General features: G+C 40.4%; 1 protein-coding gene across 6 annotated transcripts in view; it reads left to right on the top strand.

The window, feature by feature from the left end:
- Window positions 1–1,005: 1,005 nt before the first annotated feature.
- Window positions 1,006–20,434, top strand: part of UNC13B (unc-13 homolog B) — a 234,723-nt gene continuing 215,294 nt past the window's right edge. The window contains exon 1 of one of the 6 annotated variants that reach the window (XR_007146242.1): window positions 1,006–1,371. Coding sequence is in view for 5 of the 6 variants with exons in the window: in XM_047829522.1 (XP_047685478.1) it covers window positions 1,350–1,371 (22 nt within the window). In the remaining variant the exon portion in view is untranslated. The remainder of the gene's footprint in view (window positions 1,372–20,434) is intronic. The other 5 variants (XM_047829522.1, XM_047829521.1, XM_047829523.1 and 2 more) reach the window with 5 other exon arrangements.

The following is a 20,434-nucleotide window of genomic DNA, read 5'->3' as shown; positions in this document are numbered from 1 at the left end:
GGTGTTGGGTCTGTACATTATACTATGGGTCTTCATGTTTTCTGCTCTGGTCTTTTTCACATCCTCATATGTGCATATGTCATCTTACCAGAAGTCGTAGCTTAAAATGCCTATCTTCCCTCTATCCTTCATTCAGTAAATATTACGGACTGATTTCTATGTCCCAAGTACTATTATAGACATTGGAGATACAATAGCATGCAGGAAAAAAAGGTCTAGGGGGGCCTGGGTGCCTCAGGTGGTTAAACGTCTAACTCTTGATTTCGGCTCAGGCTATGATCTCACAGTTCGTGAGTTCCAGCCCCTTGTGGGGCTCTGTGCTGATGGTGAGGAGCCTGCTTGGGATTCTCTCTCTCTCCTCTCTCTGCCCCTGCCCTGCTTGTGCACTCTCTCTCAAAATAAATAAACTTAAAAGGAAACAAGATCTAGATAAGAACTGATGTCTCCAAGGGGTGCCTGGGTGGCTTGGTTAAGCTTCCCATTCTTGGTTTTGGCTCAGGTCATGATCTCATGGTTGGTGAGTTGGAGCCCCAAATCTGGCTTGCTGCTGTCAGTGCAGAGCCCGCTTTGGCTCCTCTGTCCCCCACCCCCCCTTCAAAAATAAATAAAACAAACAGAACTGAAGTCTCCAAACATTTTACTTTATGCTCACTCAGTTATTTTCCTTTTTTTTTTTCTGTAGTTGGTAATTAAAACTTGCCCGTGGTACGATCTTGTTAAATTACCATAAGTAGGTGCTCGGTGGGCTCCAATGGATAGACTCTTTAAAGAAGTCCGATGAAAATTCTTCAATCAAAAGAATCTTGGGTGGGAGCTCTGTCCACGTGGGAGGAGCAGAGGGCTTCAGTTATCTCCTGACACAGGTGTGGGGAAGCCCCGCCCTCTCAGTTCCAAGCCTTATTAGAGGGAGGAGCTGTCTTCTTGCACGTAGGGAAAGAGGAAGGAAACCCCACCTCTTATGGGCTTATGGGAGGAGGGGTCGGCGGACTAGGCGTGAGTTGATTGGCTGAGAGGCGGAGCGCCACGGGTTGGCTCCTTCTAGGAGCTCTTCGGAATCCCGGAGGGGTGAAGGCTGGGTGGGAGAGAGTCCCGGTAGCTCCTGCCTCCTAGCGATGGCGCCGTGGTGCCGCGCCCAGTCTCCTGCCTGCTTGCCCGTACTCACAGCTATCGGGAGTGCGGTCAGACGTTGAGAATTGAAGCGGGTTCAAGGGAGCGGCGGGACGCTGCCTGCCACGGGGACCATGTGGAGAGGTCAGACCTGTGGGGCCGATTACGGGAACAGCCGCGGCACCTGCTGAGAGGAAAGAGGGAGCTGCCGGGTGCGGCGGCGACTTGCCAGCGCCTCGGCCATGTCGCTGCTCTGTGTGCGCGGTGAGTGTGTGGACTGTGGCAGGGTGGGAGGAAGACGGGGGCCGCCGAAGGGTCCCCGCAAGCTTCCAGTGGGCATTGCTGTACCACCTTTTCCAAACTTCACTTCTCGTCCGTGCCTCGGGGGTAGATTATGTTAACTCATTTATAAACATTTAAAGAGTTCTTTCCACTCTTATTTTTCCTCACTCTCACGTGAGGGACTGTTAACCTCTCCATTCCAGTGGCCATGTGACAGAGTTGTTGGCTGGCAGGCCCAGATCCTATTAAACAGTGACTGGCGCTCTTGTCTAGTGAGAGTGGACTAGCTAGGTGACCGCGAATAGTTGGTTCAAGAGTAGGCAGTCTCCCCTTCTTTTTTTCCTTCTCCCTGCACCTTGAAACTAAAGGCGGCTTAGTAGCAGGTTCTTTTTATCGTTGTTTGAACGCAATGTGGTACAGCGGTCACATCCCTTCTTCTAGTGTATTTCTTCGCTTACACCCCTCTGTTGCTTGTCTCGTTCCCGGCTTCTTTGTAGTCTAGGCTAAGTTTATTCTCATATTCGACTTGGAAAGTTGTGTTGTCTTCTCTCCTTTTTGGAGCGAACATAAGACGTATGATTTATGTGTATATTCATTAGCTTTTATTACAGTAACTAAAGGGCCTTTATTGCTTTTTCACTGAGAACAGTTGGCCCCTCTAAGAAGGTATTTTAAGGCAAGAGCTTTGGGGTTTAAGATGAGGCAAGGTGCATGGATTAAGCTCCGTGAGGGTAGAGACTGTTTGTTACTGGTTTTTGTATTCCTGGTGCCTGATACAGAAGCTCAACGCTGGCTTTGAATAAATACATGCATGTGAGGACTGTGATTTTAGAGATTATCTCATCAGAAAAAAACAGGGTTTGGATTACCCATTGAATTTGATCTTGGAAAATTCAAGTTATGGCCTATCATAATGGTGTTGAACAAGATAGGATAAGGTGGCTTGATGGTGAGAGGGAGAATTTATCTACAAGGGCATTTTCCTGGTACTGTTCACTAGATAGAGTTCATATTTCTTTTGGCTCAGTGGATTAGAAGCATTGTTATTTGTGATTTCCCTGATAGGTGTTTCCCTCAGCTACTGGCAAAGGGAACTGTTTTGCTCTGTTCTCTTCCTCTGTTTTTGTTAAATCTGCATTAACCCAAAATGGATTTGGCTATTTCCAGGGATTACGAGATAATTTTTTTTCTTCATGGTTGATTTTTCATTAATGAGAATTTTGCTTTGCTTTTAGTAAGATGTTTTCTCTCAGCAGCTGGGAATCTATTTATTCCTTTAGATCCCTGCTGTTGAGTGGCAGGATTTGGGAGAGGTTGGGTTTTGCAATGTCCCTTGGACAGTTAAAATCCCTACTGCCATACCTTATTACAATGCTAGTCTTTATGAAAGACACTTTAGGCAGGAACACTATTAAACCAGAAATTCCTATTTAATTGAATTTAAATAACTTCAGAGAAGGAGCTGCTGCTATTTTCATTTGTTCTAATATGGGTCAACTTTCATTGTCTAGAAATTCTGCTATTTAGCTAACCTCTTCTTTCCTTATTCATGTTATATTAGTGGAATCTCTCTTCTTTTGAACCTGAGGGATTGGAGGCCAGCAGGTCATTGTTTTTTGAATGAAGATCTTGAAGATTATTAATTACTGAAACAAGTAGCTACCTTGTAGAGAAGTATTCATATTAAATGGTAAAGTATTCGTTCTGGGGAAACTTACAGAAATGGATCAAAATAAATCTTTCTAAAATGATATTCCTTGTGTTATATTTTGGCAGATAGGAATGTTGTTCATATTATGAGATAAGCCTATGTAATGATATTGTATAACTCAATTTCAGTTCATCTTGGAGTAGAATTGAATTAGAGATTTTTTTCCCTGTAGTCAAAGTTCAAACAGTTGTAAAAACTGATGTAGAAATTGGCAAACTGGTATTTAATTATCCCCAGACATCTAAAGAAGTCAGTTTCTTGATCTAACTCATTAATCATTCCTTATTGCCTACAGGTTAAGGGCTCTCCTTTTTGGCCCTATATTCTTGCTTATCCTTATGCAGATACTTAGCTCTAGCACTAACTTTGCTCATTCCTGTTCTGCATTTGTACCCCCAAAAATATTCTTTTTGAATTTTCTGCTTATCAAAAATGTATTATTCCTTTCTCGACTTAGAGTCTACCTTTTTGTTGTTGTTGAAAACTTCCTAAGTTCCTGTCCACTGTGGTCTTTTTCTCCTTTACACTCTTTAACCTCTGAACTCCTTTAAACATAAATCATTTGTGGTATGAACAGTACCACTAATTTGACAATGAATTGTATACTGCCTGGCAACTAGTCTTATACTGTTTATGGTGACCCAGACAAAGAAGGTAATGAGAGTGGTCAGATCAGATCTGGAATTTTGTGTTCATTTGGAGTATTTGATTCTAAGAGGCACATTGAGAAACTAGAATTTCTTTATAGGAAAGTAATTAGAATGATGAAGGGTGTAGAAACAATTTGAGGAATTGAGAGATTTAGTTTTGAGACGATTAAAGAGGGAGATGAAGATAATAAAAATTGTTTAAAAAACTTAATTCCAGAGGACAGAACTGGGACAGCTGGGCCAGTGATTGAAAATTATAAGAAGCTAGATTTTAGTGTAATGTAAGGAAGAACGTTAACAATTAGAGTTGTTCTTTTTTTTTTTTAATTTTTTTTAAGTGTTTTTATTTATTTTTGAGACAGAGAGAGACAGAGCATGAGCAGGGGAGGGGCAAGGAGAGAGGGAGACACAGAATCTGAAGCAGGCTCCAGGCTCTGAGCTGTCAGCACAGAGCCCGACGTGGGGCTTGAACTCACAGACTGAGAGATCATGACCTGAGCTGAAGTCGAACAGTCAACCGACTGAGCCACCCAGGTGCCCCAACAATTAGAGTTGTTTTTGAAGGCAATGGACTACTTAGGATTTTTTTTTTTTTTTTGACTTAGGATATTTTAAGTAGAAATTGAGTGGTAAGGGTGTTCTAAAAGAGATGTCGACATTGGGTGGGAGGTTAGACTTGATAAATTTTTTTAAAAAAATTTTTAAATGTTTTTATTTATTTTTGAGACAGAGAGAGACAGAGCATGAGTGGGGAAGGGGCAGAGAGAGAGGGAGACACAGAATCTGAAGCAGGCTCCAGGCTCTGAGCTGTCAGCACAGAGCCCAACGCGGGGCTCGAACTCACAGACTGTGAGATCGTGACCTGAGCTGAAGTCCGACGCTTAACGAACTGAGCCACCCAGGTGCCCCAGGACTTGATAAATTTTAAGAAAACATCCTTTCATAGAATTCACTTAGTTCTTCCTTAAAAATTTGGCACAACTTCCTCATAATACTGCCATCTCTTTGCTTCCTTAGGGGTTAGTACCACATGAGCAACTCCAGTAAGCTAAATCAAGGATTTTCTTTAACTTCTGGCATCTAGGTGTTCATGATAGGTTTTCCAAACAAATGATATTCATTTTGAGAATGAAGTCTTTCCATATTTCTTTGTAATTGCCACAATATTTATAATTGAGCTATGAATCCCCCTCCCTCATTTGAGCCAGAAGTTACACTTGTTAAATCAAAAACAAAAAAATAGTTTTGGGGATATAAAAAGCAATATGTGCTAATGCTTTTTTTTTTTTTTTTAATTATTTTTAAGTAATCTATATGCCCAGTGTGGGGCTTGAACTCAGTACCCTGAGATCAGGAATCATATGCTCTTCTGACAGAATCAGCCAGGTGCCCCAATACATTGTTAATTAGAGAAAATTGGGAAAGTCGAGTGGGTGGCTCAGTCAGTTGAGTGAGTTTGGTTCAGGTCAAGATCTCACAGTTCCTGGGTTCAAACCCTGTGTTGACCTTTGCCATGACAGTGTGGAGGCTACTTCAGATTCTCTCTCTCTCTCCACCTTCCCTCCTTGTGCTCTCTCTCAAAAATAAACATTAAAAGAAAACCCAATAAAACGTTAAAAAAAGAAAATTGGGAAAATGCAAGAAAGTATAAAAAGGAAAACAAAAATCATCATATTCCTACCACTACCATTCCATTAACTTTTTTTTCATTGCTTTCATTTTTTTTATTGTAATGGTGGTATATATGCATGATAAATTGAAACAGTTTAGGATGTGAAGTGAAAGTAAAAAGTTCTCCACTCTGCTACTCCTTGTTCTCTTATAGGTAACTACTCTTTACTGTTTCTTGGATATCCTAGAAATTTTCATTACATATGAATATATACAATCTACAACTGAATTATACAATACTCCCCTCTTTAAAAAACTTAATTTTCCGGGGCGCCTGGGTGGCTCAGTCGGTTAAGCGGCCGACTTCGGCTCAGGTCACGATCTCGCGGTCCGCGAGTTCGAGCCCCGTGTCGAACTCTGGGCTGATGGCTCAGAGCCTGGAGCCTGCTTCCAATTCTGTGTCTCCCTCTCTCTCTGCCCCTCCCCCGTTCATGCTCTGTCTCTGTCTCAAAAATACATAAACGTTAAAAAAAAAACCCCTTAATTTTCCTATCACCTTCTATGAATCTAAATCATTCTTTTAAAAAAAATTTTTTTAATGTTTATTTCTTTTTGAGAGAGACAGAGCATGAGCAGGGGAGGGGCAGAGAGAGGAGACAGAATCCGAAGCATGCTCCAGGCTCCGAGCTGTCAGCACAGAGCCTGACATGGGCCTCAAACCCACAAGGCGTGAGATCATGACCTGTCAGATGCTTAACCAACTGAGCCACCCAGGCGCCCCTAAATCATTCTTTTTAATAGCTACAGAGTATTCCATTTTTTTAAAGTTTATTTTAGAAGAGAGCGAGCACATGGCAGGAGTGCTCATGACCTGAGCCAAAATCAAGAGTTGGATGCTTAACTGAATGAGTCACCCAGGCACCCTGAGTATTCCATTTTACAAGCATATATAATTCAACCAATTTCATATTGATGGATGTAATTTTTTTTTTTTCATTTTGCTACTATAACAATGCTACCAGGAACATCCTTGTATGTGGTTTTGTTATATTTGGAGATCTCCTATCAGCTTTCCTCCTGGACTTTGTGTGTGATTTGCTCATTGCTGTGTTCTTGGTATAATGACACTCAGCTGGACCCATTAGCAAATCATATGCCTCATCATCTCAGATCAGCATCTTCTATGAGAGGCAGGTCTTTACCAATAGGTAATATTTTATGCCTACCAATAAGACCAAAGACCTCAGCTTTTAAGTTTGACCTGTGATTTCATGTGCTTGTCTTTTTTTTTTTTAATCTTTTTTGTACCATTTATTTTTTGAGAGAGGCACAAGTGAGTGAGGAGCAGTGGGAGAGAGAATCCAAGGGGGGGGGCGGGGGGAGGGAGAAAGGAGAGAGAGAAAGGAAGGAAGGAAAGGGAAGAAAGGAAGGAAAGAAAATATGAAAATATCCCTCCCGTGTTTTACCCGAGGCGGGGCTCCCGTGTTTTACCCGAGGCAGGGCTCTCTTGCTTGTCAACCGTGAGATCATGATCTGAGCCAAAGTCAGATGCTTAATGACTGAGCCACCCAGGTGACCTTCTTTGTACTATTTTAAAATTATCTTCCATATTGATACATGCACCCAATGTTTATATCAGTGCTATCTGTAATAGCCAAACTATGGAAACAGCCCAAGTGTCCATTGATCAATGAATGGATAAAGAGATGTGGAGATATATAATATGGAATATTGGCCACAAAAAAAGAATGAAATCTTGCCATTTGAAATGATGTGAATGGAGCTAGAGAGCATTATACTAAGCAAAATCCTAGAAAGACCAATACCATATGATTTCACTCATGGAATTTAAGAAACAAATGAGCGAAGGGGGGGGGAAGAGAGGCAAACCAAGAAATAGACTCTTTAAAAAAAATTTTTTTTTAATGTTTATTTATGTGAGAGACAGAGCATGAATGGGGGAGGGTCAGAGAGAGAGGGAGACACAGAATCTGAAGCAGGCTCCAGGCTCCGAGCTGTCAGCACAGAGCCTGACTTGGGGCTCGAACTCACAAACTGCAAGGTCATGACCTGAGCTGAAGTGTGACGCTCAACCGACTGAGCCACCCAGGCTCCCCAAGAAACAGACTCTTAACTATAGAGAACAAACTAATGGTTACCAGAGAATTGGGTTGAGGGATGGGTTAAATAGGTGGTGGGGATTTAGGATACACTTGTGATGAGCACCTGGTGATGTATGGAAGTGTTGAATCACTATATTGTATACCTGAAACTAATATTACACTGTAAATGAACTAGAATTTAAATTAAAAAAATACACTTCCAGAAGTATTTTTGCAAAAACATTTTGTTTTGCATATTGAACATGAATTACTTGTGTTTTAAAAACAGAACAGGGGGAGCCTGGGTGGCTCAGTTTGTTGAGCATCCTACTCTTGATTTCGGCTCAGGTCATGCATGATCCCAGGGTTGTGGGATCGAGCCCTGCGTCAGGCTCTGTGTTGAGCTTGGAGCCTGCTTAAGTTTCTCTCTCTCCCTATGTTCCTCTCCCCTGCTTGCACATGCTCTCTCTCAAATAATAAAATCAGTCGGTCAGAACAAAATAATACCACTAGTGATGAGAAGTATACCAAGTCTGTTACATTGGCTCACCCTTAGAAAAGCTTATATTTAGGGGCACCTGGGTGGCTCAGTTGGTTAAGCGTCTGACTTCAGCTCAGTTCATGATCTTGCCGTCTGTGAGTTCAGGCCCTGCATCTGGCTCTGTGCTGACAGCTCAGAACCTGGAGCCGGTTTCAGATTCTGTGTCTCCCTCTCTCTCTGCCCCTCCCCAACTCACGCTCTGTCTCTGAAAAAATGAATAAACCTTAAAAATTAAAAAAAAACTTATTTATCATCACCGATTACCTAGTTGACTGATAGAATAATACTGGGAAACTCTTAGTGAATTCTGATGGACATTCAGGACAATATTGATTGTAGGTCAATTTTAGGCTGTGGGGGACCTTAGATATATTTTGGTTTACTGCCACTGTGGAAAGTAGAAATAGTAATGATTTTAGAATTTTTAGGTATAAGAGCAGATTGGTCAAGTATTTTCTTTACACCTTATTTTTTCCCCTAACATTGTCATCTGCCTCAGCTAACTCCTTGCTGCCGGGTTTCCATCACACCATGGTTTGAGTAGTCTCTGCCCTTAAAAGCAGAATTGCTGCTGGGTTCCTTTCATTTAGCTATGGCATCAGGAAATTAATAGTGTCTTGTCTGAGCCAGGCAGCAGTAAAAGGGCGAAGGACCAATGACCTCTGCCACGGATAGCTGTTGTCATAAATTGTTCTTGTCCTTAAAAGCAGTATGTTCTGTAAGTGGGATTTCTGGAAGTTGTACTTTGAGCCAGTGAATTGGGTTTTGCCTGTGCTATGTATTTTAGACTTTGCTATGTGAATTTGTTTAAAGTTTGGGCTATTTGTCATTAGTAAATATTTGTTGACTACCTTCTCTCTGCCTGTTTATGATACATATCTATATAGCAGATAAGAGTCCTAGGAATCTAAATAGGTTTTTTGTTTTGTTTATGTTTTTTAAGTTATTGAGAGAGTGTGAGTGGGACAGGGGCAGAGAGGGAGAGAATCTTAAGCACTGACAGTGCAGAGCCTGATGTGGCGCTCAAACTTAACAAATCTCGAGATCATGCCCTGAGCCAAAGTTGGACGCTTAACCGACTGAGCCACCCAGGAGCCCCAGAATCTAGATAGGTTTTAAAACCTCTCCTTTCTTCTCTCTTCCTGTAAGCTGCCTGAGGTGATCTCTGAAAATGGTTCGCTGTTCCCTTGACCCAGAAAACCCTACAAAATCATGCAAATCAGGAGGTTCAAATCTTCATGTTCACTTTAAGAATGCAAATGAAACTGCCCAGGCCATCAAGGGTATGCATATCAGAAAAGCCACCAAGTACCTGAAAGATGGAACTTTACTGAAGCAACGTGTGCTGGTCCATGGCTACAATGGTGGAATTTGTAGGTGTGCCCAGGCCAAACAGTGGGGCTGGACACAGCATTGGTGGCCCAAAAAAAGTACTGAATTTTTATTGCACATGCTTAAAAATGCAGAGAGTAATGCTGAACTTAAGGATTAGGTGTAGATTCTCTGATCATTGAGCACATCGAGTGAACAAAGCCTCAAGATGAGATGCAGAATTTATAGAGATCATGGTTGGATTAAACTCATACATGAGCTCTCCCTGCCACATTGAGATGATCCTTAAGAAGAGTAGATTGTTCCTAAAGGGAAGAGGAGATTGCGCAGAAGAAAAAGCTATCCCTGAAGAAACAAAAACTTAGGGTGGGAGTAAATCAGCATAAAATAAATGCAAATAAAAGTTAAAAACAAACAAACACACACACAAAACCCCAAACCCAAGATCTCCTTTCTTAGGTAAACCCAGAATTTATTAGGACTATTAGGTTTGATTTAGGATAAGCAGAATAAGTTCTTACTGGAGTGGGGAGATACTGCACTAGTTTTTCTAACTTTTTTTTTTTACATTGATTTATTTCTGAGAAACAGAGTGAGACAAAGCGTGAACTGGGGACGGGCAGAGAGAGAAGGAGACACAGAATCTGAAGCAGGCTCCAGGCTTTGAGTAAGCGGTCAGCACAGAGCCTGATGCAGGGCTCGAACCCACAAACTGTGAGATCTTGACCTGCGCCGAAGTCGGATGCTCAAGTGACTGAGCCACCCAGGCGCCCCTAGTTTTTCTAACTTTTAAAGTAAGATTCTTTAAGTTTGGGGAATGTTTTATATAGTCCTGTTGACTGTCATTATTAAAGGTCAGGGAAGATTTGCTCTTTATATATTAAAACTTTTTTGGTTTGTAGCATATGTACAGAAAAGTACAAAAATCTTAGGTGTATGGCTCACTGAATTATCACAAAGTGAACACATACACATGACCATTACTGTGGTCAAGAGAGAGAACACTAATACCTCAGATGCCCTTCTTAGTGTTCCTGTCAATCATTACTTCCTCTCACTTTCCCAAAGCTAACATTATCTGACTGTAACAGCAGAGTAGTTTAGCTTGGTATTTTTAATTTTTATTTTATTTAAAACACTTTTTTTAAAAAAAAATTTTTTTTTCAACGTTTATTTATTTTTGGGACAGAGAGAGACAGAGCATGAACGGAGGAGGGGCAGAGAGAGAGGGAGACACAGAATCGGAAACAGGCTCCAGGCTCTGAGCCATCAGCCCAGAGCCCGACGCGGGGCTTGAACTCACGGACCGCGAGATCATGACCTGAGCCGAAGTCGGCCGCTTAACCGACTGAGCCACCCAGGCGCCCCTTAAAACACTTTTTTTAATGTTTATTTATATGAGAGAGAGAATGTGTGCTCGTGCTTGTGAGTGGGGGAGGGGCAGAGAGAGAGAGAGAGAGAGAGAGAGAGACAGAAGTAGGCTTCAGGCTCTGACCTGTCAGCGCAGAGCCCAACTAGGAGCTTGAACTCCTGAGTTGTGATATCATGATCTGAGCTGTGGGCTGAAGTAGGATGCCCAACCGACTGAGCCACCTAGGGGCTCCTATTTTTATTATTTTTCAAAATGTTTATTTTATTTTTGAGAGAGAGGGGCAGAGATGGTGGGGGGGCGGTGGTGCGTAGAGGATCTGAAGTGGGGTCTGTGCTGACAGCAGACAGCCTGATGCCGGGCGTGAACTTAGGAACCATGAGATGGACCTGAGCCAAAGTTGGATGCTTAACAGACTGAGCCACCTAGGCGTGGCAGTATTTTTTTTTTTTTAATAAACTTCATTTAATTTATTTTGTTTGAGAGAAAGAGGGCACAAGTGAGGGAGGGGCAGAGAGAGAATCCCATGAGGAGCAAAGAGAGAGAAAGCAGGGCACGAGCTCACCAACAGTGAGATCATGACCTGAGCCAAAGTCAGATGCTTAACTGACTGAGCTACCCAGGGCACCCTAAACTTCATTTTTAAAAATATTTAATTTATTTTTGAGAGAGCATGAACTGAGGAGAGGGGCAGAGGGAGAGAGAGAGAATCTTAGGCAGGCTCCATGCGTAGTGCAGAGCCTAACTTAGGGCTCGATTCTACAACCTTAGTATCATGACCTGAGCTGAAATCAAGAGTAGGACACTCAACTGACCGAATCACTCCAGGCACCCCTATTTTCATTTTATTTTTTAAATTTATTTTTGAGAGAGAAAGAGAGAGAGGGACAGCATGAGCAAGGGAGGGGCAGAGAGAGAGGGAGACAAAGAGTCTGAAGCAGGCTCCATTGCTCTGAGCTGTCAGCACAGAGCCTGATGTGGGGCTTGAACTCCTGAACCATGAGATGATAACCTGAGTCGAAGTTAGATGCCCAACCAACTGAGCCACCCAGGTGCCCCATATTTTATTATTTTTTAAAGATTTTATTTTTAATCTCTACACCCCATGTGGGGCATGAACTCCCAACTCCAAGATTAAGAGTTGTGTGGTCTACTCACTGAGCCAGCCAGGTGCCCTAGTAAACTTCATTTTCTTTTATTTTTTTGTTTTTGTTGTTTTAGTAAACTTCATTTTCTTTTCTTTTTAAAAATTTTTTTTTCAAACGTTTTTTATTTATTTTTGGGACAGAGAGAGACAGAGCATGAACAGGGGAGGGGCAGAGAGAGAGGGAGACACAGAATCGGAAACAGGCTCCAGGCTCTGAGCCATCAGCCCAGAGCCCGATGCGTGGCTCGAACTCGCGGACCGCGAGATCGTGACCTGGCTGAAGTCGGACGCTTAACCGACTGCGCCACCCAGGCACCCCGTAAACTTCATTTTCTTAGAGCACGTTTAGATTCACTGGAAAATTGAGCATAGAATTTTGCTTGTTTTTGAACTTTAAAAAAAAAATGTTTATTTTTGAGAGAGAGAGGGAGAGAGTGTGCACGTGTGCCTGCAAGCAGGGAGGGGCAGAGAGAGAGGTGGAGACTTAAGATCCAACGTGGGCCCCAGTGCCTGATTTGGAGCTTGAACTCACAAACCGCAAGAACATGACCTGAGCTGAAGTCTGACGCTTAACCAACTGAGCCACCCAGGTACCCGTGTTTTTGAACTTTTTAAAAAACCAAGATGTAATTGACATTGAACTTTTCATAAATGGAATTATACAGTATTTCTTTTGGACTGGTTTTGTTGGCTTAACATGCTTGTCAGATGTTTCTGCTTGATGCATATAGTGATAGTTCAATTTTAATTGTTGTGTAGTATCTCATTGTATGAATATACCACAATTTATTTGTCTTTGGACATTTTTTTCTCATCTAACCATTTATTTACTTTTTAAATGTTTATTTTAGAGCAAGAGAGAGAGAACATGAGTGGAGGAAAGGCAGAGAGAGCAGGAAACAGGATCTGAAGTGGGCTCTGTACTGACAACAGGGAGACAGATGTGGGGCTTGAGCTCATGAACTGTGAGATCATGACCTGAGCTGAAATCGGACACTTAACCAACTAAGCTACCCAGGTGCCTCTCATCTTACATTTATATCTTTTGGTCCTACCTTGTGTGTATTTCAGAGGGGTGTATATATATTTGGGATTAAAATTTCTGGGTCATGGTTTTGTGTATGATAATATGAAACAGTTTTCCAAAATCTATCAATTTACTTTCCTAGTAATTTTTTCTGATATTAAAAAAAAAAAAAGAGAATTGAATGGCCCTTAGTTCTCAGCATTTGGCCAGGTTATCAAACCATTTCACAGGCATTAATACATAACTTTTACATGTTAATCCTACAGGCTTGATAATTTTTTTTAATGATGTGAATAAATCCATTATGTTGAGATGCTTTCTCACATTTAAGACTAAAATTTGTGGCCATGATTTTATTGAAAGAAATACTGAGTTAGTGTTTTTGATGTTGATCAAAGATAATAGCTTGGTCCCTGAACTTAATGGCATTACATACTTTTAAAAAAGAATACCATTTTTCTAAAGAGAGAAGTTATTCCGAAGTATTTATCAGCTTTGTATATGTCAGGCACCATTGGACACACTGAGAATGTAGAGGTGAACAAGTTGTCCCAATTGTCAAACGTCCATTATAACATTTTTCTTTTCCAGTTATAGAATCCAGTCTGAGTTGGCATTTACATTTAGTGGTTATGTGTCTTTAGCCTCTTTCAATATGGAACATTTCCACAGTCTTAAAAAGTTTTTTTTTTTTTTGAACGTTGGCTTTTTTGTTTTTGTTTTTTGTTTTTTAAAGAATACAAGCCCCTGTCCTTTTGTAGTAGAATGTTTGTCAGTTTTTTGGTTTGTCTGATGTTAAGCATCCTGAACTGGAGAACTACATAGTTCATGTTGTGTCCTTCTCAGGGTATCAACATCAGAATGTACACATTGTCATTTGTTGGTGATACAAATTTTGATTACTTGGTCAAATATTGTTTGACTCCTCCCTCCCCCCCCATTTCCTCTCTGCCCCCTGTGACTAATAAGCACCTTGTGGGAGATATTTAAAAACCATTCAGATATTCTGCATAATAGGAGTGTTGTAAGGACTAAATAGAATGTTTTTCCCAGTGGCTGAGATAGTATCATGCTATGGGTTTGTTAAATTTGAATCTGTCTGACATGATGAAAGCACTGTTTTAGTGTATTTATTAATCTGGTGACAGTGTGTAGATTAAGTGGGGGAGAGAGGGAGAAATTAAAGACACTTAAAACAGGAGTAATTTAGATTGAATGTAGATTAAAATTTCTTGATGAGATTTGAACTATTGCAGAAAAGCAGTGAAATCCATTTTTCTAGTCTTTTAAAAATAAGCCCTATTTCCTTCTGTGTAGAATACTTAGGTGTAACTGCTCTGCATGAGGAAAGTTAGGTAACCAGCTTTTCATTTCCTGCTTTGTCAAGATTCTTTCTGTGATTACTGAGAAATGGAATAAAAATGTAGACATTTGGTAGAATTTTGAGTTCAACTTACCAAGGAAACTATTTCATTTTTCTATTTATTTTCTTCAATAAAAATAAAATGTTCATTCTCAAGTGCTAGCTCCAAAAGCATCTATCCACTGAATGTGTGAGAGACCCATGGCATCAAAGGAAAACAGTTATGAGGGCTTCTTTTTATGTTAGTGACCTCCACAGTGGTTAAAAAAAAGTCAATATGACAGGAACAAGTTTGTGTTAGGGTGTTGTATACCAACTATCTTTTAAAGAATCTTATAAATAGGGAAAAGCAGTTCTAAGCCATTAGGAAATAAAGATTTCCAAGAAAAATCTGTTTTGTTTTCTATTGCTGCTTCTGCAGTAAGTACTTACTTGGAAATGGAGAACAGATAGGACTATGGATTGTGTTGGGCTGTTAATTTTCTCTTGGAACTGTTTGCTTTATTAATTTTTATAGTGTTTTATTGTATGTGATGTTGAGAGGCTAGAGGACAGTGCATGAGGAAGATTCGCCTAGAAGCTAAAGAAAGACTGGCAGTTGGGCAATGGGAAGATAATTGCTTTTATATGTGATTAAAGGGGGCTAAAAATGATTTAATCAAATGGCTAGCTCACTTAACATGATTTCAATCTACTAGTTGTGACTCAGATTTATAGGACCTTCATGTCTAAAAGGATAAAATGTTTGCTGAGGAGGAAGGGGTAAATGATACATCTATCTCCACCTCATTTCAGCCATCCACACCCATGATCACATTGTAAAACATGTCACTCCTTGGATTGGGGCTCTGCCTTTCTTTTTCTTTTCTTTTTTTTTTTTTAAAGTTTGTTTATTTTGAGATAAAGCTCATGGGAGGGGCAGAGGGGGAGAGGAAGAGGAAGAGAGGGAGGGAGAGAGAGAGAGAGAGGTAGAGAGAGGGAGGGAGAGAGGGAGGGAAGGAGGGAGGGAGGGAGGGAGGGAAGAAGAGAGGGAGAGAAAGAGAAAATATCCCAAGCAGGCTGTGCATTGTCATAGCGCAGAACCCAATGTGGGGCTGGAACTCCCTAACCTTGAGATGACCTGAGCTGAAATCAAGAGTCAGTTGCTTAACTGCTTAACCTCTGCTTGGCCACCTAGGTGCCCCCAACCCCCGTTCATGCTCTGCTTTTGGAATCTTTAACTTTGTCACCTATCTGATCATTCTCTCCAGTTTATCTTTCTAGCTGTTTAGTCTCAACTATGTTTTTGCTACTGTAATACAGGGTAGATGTTAAAAAGCTTTGGTTTTAGACTGGAGTTGGTAAATACACATCTCTACCACCTAGGAGTTATGTCCCCCTTACATATGTTACTTAATCTCATTGAATCTTAATTTCCACATCAAAAGTATTAAGTTCCTATTCTTTGTTTTTTGAAGTTTTATTTATTCAGGTTACCTTTGGACCAATGTGAGTCACCTCACTCATGAGCCTGAGATCAAGAGTTGTATGCTCTACCGACTGAGATAGCCAGCTGCTCCTTAAGTTCCCATTTATTTTTAAGTTTGTCATTATTTTTTTATTTTTATTTTTTAAAGTTTATTCTTTTATAATCTCTACATCTAATGTGGGGCTTGAACAACTCCAAGATCAAGAGTTGTGTGCTTTTTGGACTGAGCCAGTCAGGTAGGTGCCCCCTTGAGTTCCTATTCTTAATGGAATTTCATTCTATTAAAAGAAGAAACCAAAATAAAATAAATGAATAATAAACCTCAGAAAATAAGTACAGTGAAGAAAGTAAGGTAAGGGACTGAGAGTGATCTGAATGGGAGGAAATAGGATTGTCCAGGAAGGCCTCACTGAGGTGGCATTTGAGCTGAGACCAAAATGATGAGAAGGACTCATCAGTCAGAGATCTGAGGTAAGTTTTTTAGGCAGAGTGGATTGGAAGCAAATATTTTGAGGGGAAGGAGAAAAGGGATTATTGGAAGGAAGTATGGTATATAGAGAGGTAGGCAGAGACTAATGATCATACTAGGTCATACCAAAGAGTTTGATTATTCTAAACAGCATTGCACTTAACTGAACGGCTCTAAGCAAGAGCAAAGCAAGAGCAGTGCTTTGACTTATGTTTTTACAAATGGCAACTTTGTGGTGAATGAACTGGTGTGGGAAGCCATGGGTAGCAACACTGGAAGAAGGGGCCTACTTGGAGTGTCGAGGTGAGAGATGGATAGTGCCTTGGACTAAGGAGCTAGTACTAGAGATAATGAAAATACCTATAGCAGAGTGTTGCTCAAATAATTGTCTTGAAAATGATTGGCACTATCCCAGGGCTAGAAAGAGCACTTTTTTTTTTTTTTTTTTTTTTTTTTTTTTTACTTTAAAAATGGTATTGGTTCTCATCTAGCTCTGTGACCTCATTCATCTAAGTCAGGAAGCTGGAAGTCATCCTAGATTTCTCAGTTAAGGAACAAAAAACAGAGAGGAAGGAAATTTGTTAGGTTCAATTGAGTTTATGGATATGGTAAGTTACCTATAATATATGTTGAGTTGAAAGTATCAGTCTTCTTGCAGATGACCCTTAAATAGTACCTGAAGAAAATGTAGATCTATAGTTAATAGAGAAGTGTACATTAGAGGTAAATATTTGAAAGTTGTAGGTATTTGGAAGTAAAGCCACTAGCTTGAATAACTTTGCTTGTCTGGAGGATAAAAAAGGAGAAAAATGAGCTAATGGGCAGAAGTGTTGATAGGTCTGGTCAGAACTACAGGAAGATAGAGAATGCTGTCATTGCCTAAAGCCTGGAGTAGAGAGAATTTCAAGAAGGAATGATTGGACGCTAGAGATATGTGATACTGGTTGAAGGTAAAACCAACCAACCTAGTTCACTGGACTTGAAGACTAGAGCAGTTTCATTACAGTAGAGGGAGAGTAGGCATCATATTACAGTGGTTGAGGAGTATTTGGGAAGCAAAATGGAATTAGGAAGTGTATGGTACTCATTCAGAAGAATTGCAGTAAAGAGAAGGGTTGAATGTGGTCTCAAGAGAGATGAAATTTGGATGTTTTGGAGCTTGAAGGGGAAAGTCAAGATGAGATGGGGTAGGGGTGCCTGGTTGGCTCAGTCAGTAGAGCATGGAATTCTTGATCTCTGGGTCATGAGTTCAAGCCTCACATTGGGTGTAGAGATTGCTTAAATAAAACTTAAAGATGAGATGGGGGTAAAGGAGAGATGATGACTGATTTCCCTATAAACTAGGATGAAAGATTAGCAGCTGAAAATGAGATGGTGGGGATGATTTAGCAAGTTTGAGAAGGGTGCTAAAGGTTTCATTCGTTCATTCTTTCAAGCAGCTATTGTAGGTACTAGGGGGCAGGATTGTGATTAAAAAACGGACAACCCTGCCTTCTTGAAAGTTACACAGATTAGTGAGAGCTAGACATTAAGCAAAGAAGAGTCATACCAATTAAAATTACAAGTAGAAAAAAATACAACCATGATCTGTGCTACAAAGGTGAGTTAAGACAACATGTTACGGGGAAAGTTACCTGTCCAGTTCAGAGAAGCCTCACCTAATGAAGATTGAACTGAGATCTGGAGGAAAAGGAGGCCTTAACCTGGCGAAGGAAGGAAAAGCATATTCTAGGCAGAGGAAATAGTATGTATAAAGGCCTTGTGTTGAGGATGAGGAGCTGAAAGAAGGCAAATATTGCTGGTGTACACAAAGAAAGAGAAAACATGGGTTAAAATGAGGCTAGAGAGATAGGTATAGCCCAACTATGGGGCCCTTGTATATTAGGGTGGAAATTGAGTGGGAATGAGACTGAGGCAGGGGCAGAAGAACTTTGTAAACTGAAAGCACAGGATTTGTAATTAGATTTGAGTTTGAATTTTTTCTGTCACTGAAAACTTTCAGCAAGCCTTTTGACTATTAAGTTATAATTAAAAATTTTTTTATGATTATTCATTTTTGAAAGAGAGAGAGGACAAGCAGGGGTGGGACGGAGAGAGCGAGGGGGACACAGAATCTGAAGCAAGCTCTAGGCTCTGAGCTGTCAGCACAGAGCCTGACGCAGGGCTCGAACTCACGAGCTGTGAGATCATGACCTGAGCTGAAGTCGGACGCTCAACTGACTGAGCCACCCAGGCGCCCCTATTAAGTTATAATTTAAAAACAAAGTGTTGCTGTCTGTTCAATGTATCTCTTAGAGTTGAGAAGTAAACTCTAAATGAGATCCTATGTGTGAAATTCCCTTTTAAATTGTAGTAACTTTTATTCTTGGATAGTACTTTTTTTCTCTTTAGAGGCTTAAGTATTCTGAAACTTACAAAGAGGATATGATCAATTCCATAAACATTTATTGAACACTTAAGTATGGGTGAGGCATTGAACTAGTCACCCTGAGTATATAAGAGTAAGAAATAGCCAAGATGGGGAGATAGCCATGTGTACAACTAAATATGTTGCAAGATACAGTTGGATAATTTCTAAAATAGAGGTGCAGAACAAAATGAGGTGTAGAAACGGAGTGTTTGCTTTCAACTGAGAGACAGAAAAGGCCTCAGCTGGGAGAGGAAGAGGAAGAAGGAGGTAAAAGTAGAGTCAGGTTTTTCATTGTGTCATTAATTGGGATATGAAATAGAATAAGAGCTTTAGGGGAGATGAGGATTTTTGTTTTGGACATGTTAAATTTGAGGTGCTTGCAGTCTGTCCATGTTTTACAATTGGAAACATGACTTGGGAGATCATGGTTAGAGGTCTAGATTTGATCTACTCTTTGTAGATCTTTGGGTGGAGGAATGGTGGCAGGGTAAACATTTACTCATCATAATATACCCCATTTTGTCAACTGCAGGAAGCCAGAGATTGTAAGGAATGTCATTATTTTATGTACCATTAAGAAAAAAATACTATTCATTGAATTACAACACATATTTGACTTTTTGCTTTCAATTTTTTTTGAAGTTGAAGTGTAGTTGACACACAATGATATATATTAATTATAACCTAATGATTTGACAACTCTATGTTCATCACAAGTGTAGTTACCATCTGTCACCATATAGTGTTATTACATTACCATTTACTATGTTCCCTATACTGTGTCTTTGATCCTCGTGACTTACTCATTCCATAACTGAAAGCCTGTATCTCCCACTGTCCTTCATCATCTTTACCTATTTTGCCCATCTTGCCTCCTTCCCTCCCTACTAGTTTGTTCTCTACTTGAGTCTGTTTCCGTTTTTGTTGTTGTTTGTAATTTTTTTTTTTTTTTGAGAGAACATGTGCATGACAATGAGCAGAGGAGGGGCAGAGGGAGAGATAGAGGTGGGGGGGAAGAAGGATGAGAAGGAGGGAAAGAGAGAAGTTTAAGCAGGCTCCACACTCAGTGCGGAGCCTGACACAGGGCTTGATCTCATAACCCTGGGATTATGACCTGAGCCAAAATCAGGAGTCCAACAGTCAACCAACTGAGCCACCCAGATGCACCTGTAAATTTTTTTTTTTTTTTAAGATTCTACATATAAATGAAATCCTACAGTTTTTATCTTTCTCTGACTTATTTCACTTAGCAGAATACCGTCTAGGTCCATACATACTGTCACAAATAGCAAGATACGTCTTTTTTTTTTTTTTTTTTTTAATGGCTCAATAATACTCCATTTTGTATATATCCACATTTTCTTCATGATCTATTTGTGGACACTTGTGTTGCTTTCCTATCTTGGCTATTGTAAATAATGCTGCAATAAACCTAGGGATGCATATATCTTTTGGGTCGTGTGGCATTGCTATTTTTAATTTTTTTTGTGGAACCTTCATATTGTTCTCCACAGTGGTTGTACCAATTTACTTTCCCACCAGTGGTGCATGAGGGTTCCTTCTTCTCCACATTCTCTCCAACACTTATTTCTTGTCTTCTTCATAGTAGCCATTCTGACTGGTTTGAGGTGATATTTCACTGTTTTTGATTTGCAGTTCTATAATGATAACTTGAGCATCTTTTCATGTGTTTCTTGGTCACCTGTGTGTCGTCTTTGGGAAAAAAATCACATAATTGATTTTAAGACACATTTTGATTTCAGTTGTTAAATGAGAAAATGTCCTACCATCTTAGAATCAATGAAATACTGAAGCTAACATCTAATGAGCCTTTCTTCTTTGCCA

Source organism: Prionailurus viverrinus, chromosome D4, assembly GCF_022837055.1.
Source record: "Prionailurus viverrinus isolate Anna chromosome D4, UM_Priviv_1.0, whole genome shotgun sequence".
Lineage (NCBI taxonomy): Eukaryota > Metazoa > Chordata > Mammalia > Carnivora > Felidae > Prionailurus > Prionailurus viverrinus.
This window is presented reverse-complemented; position numbering and strand designations above follow the sequence as displayed.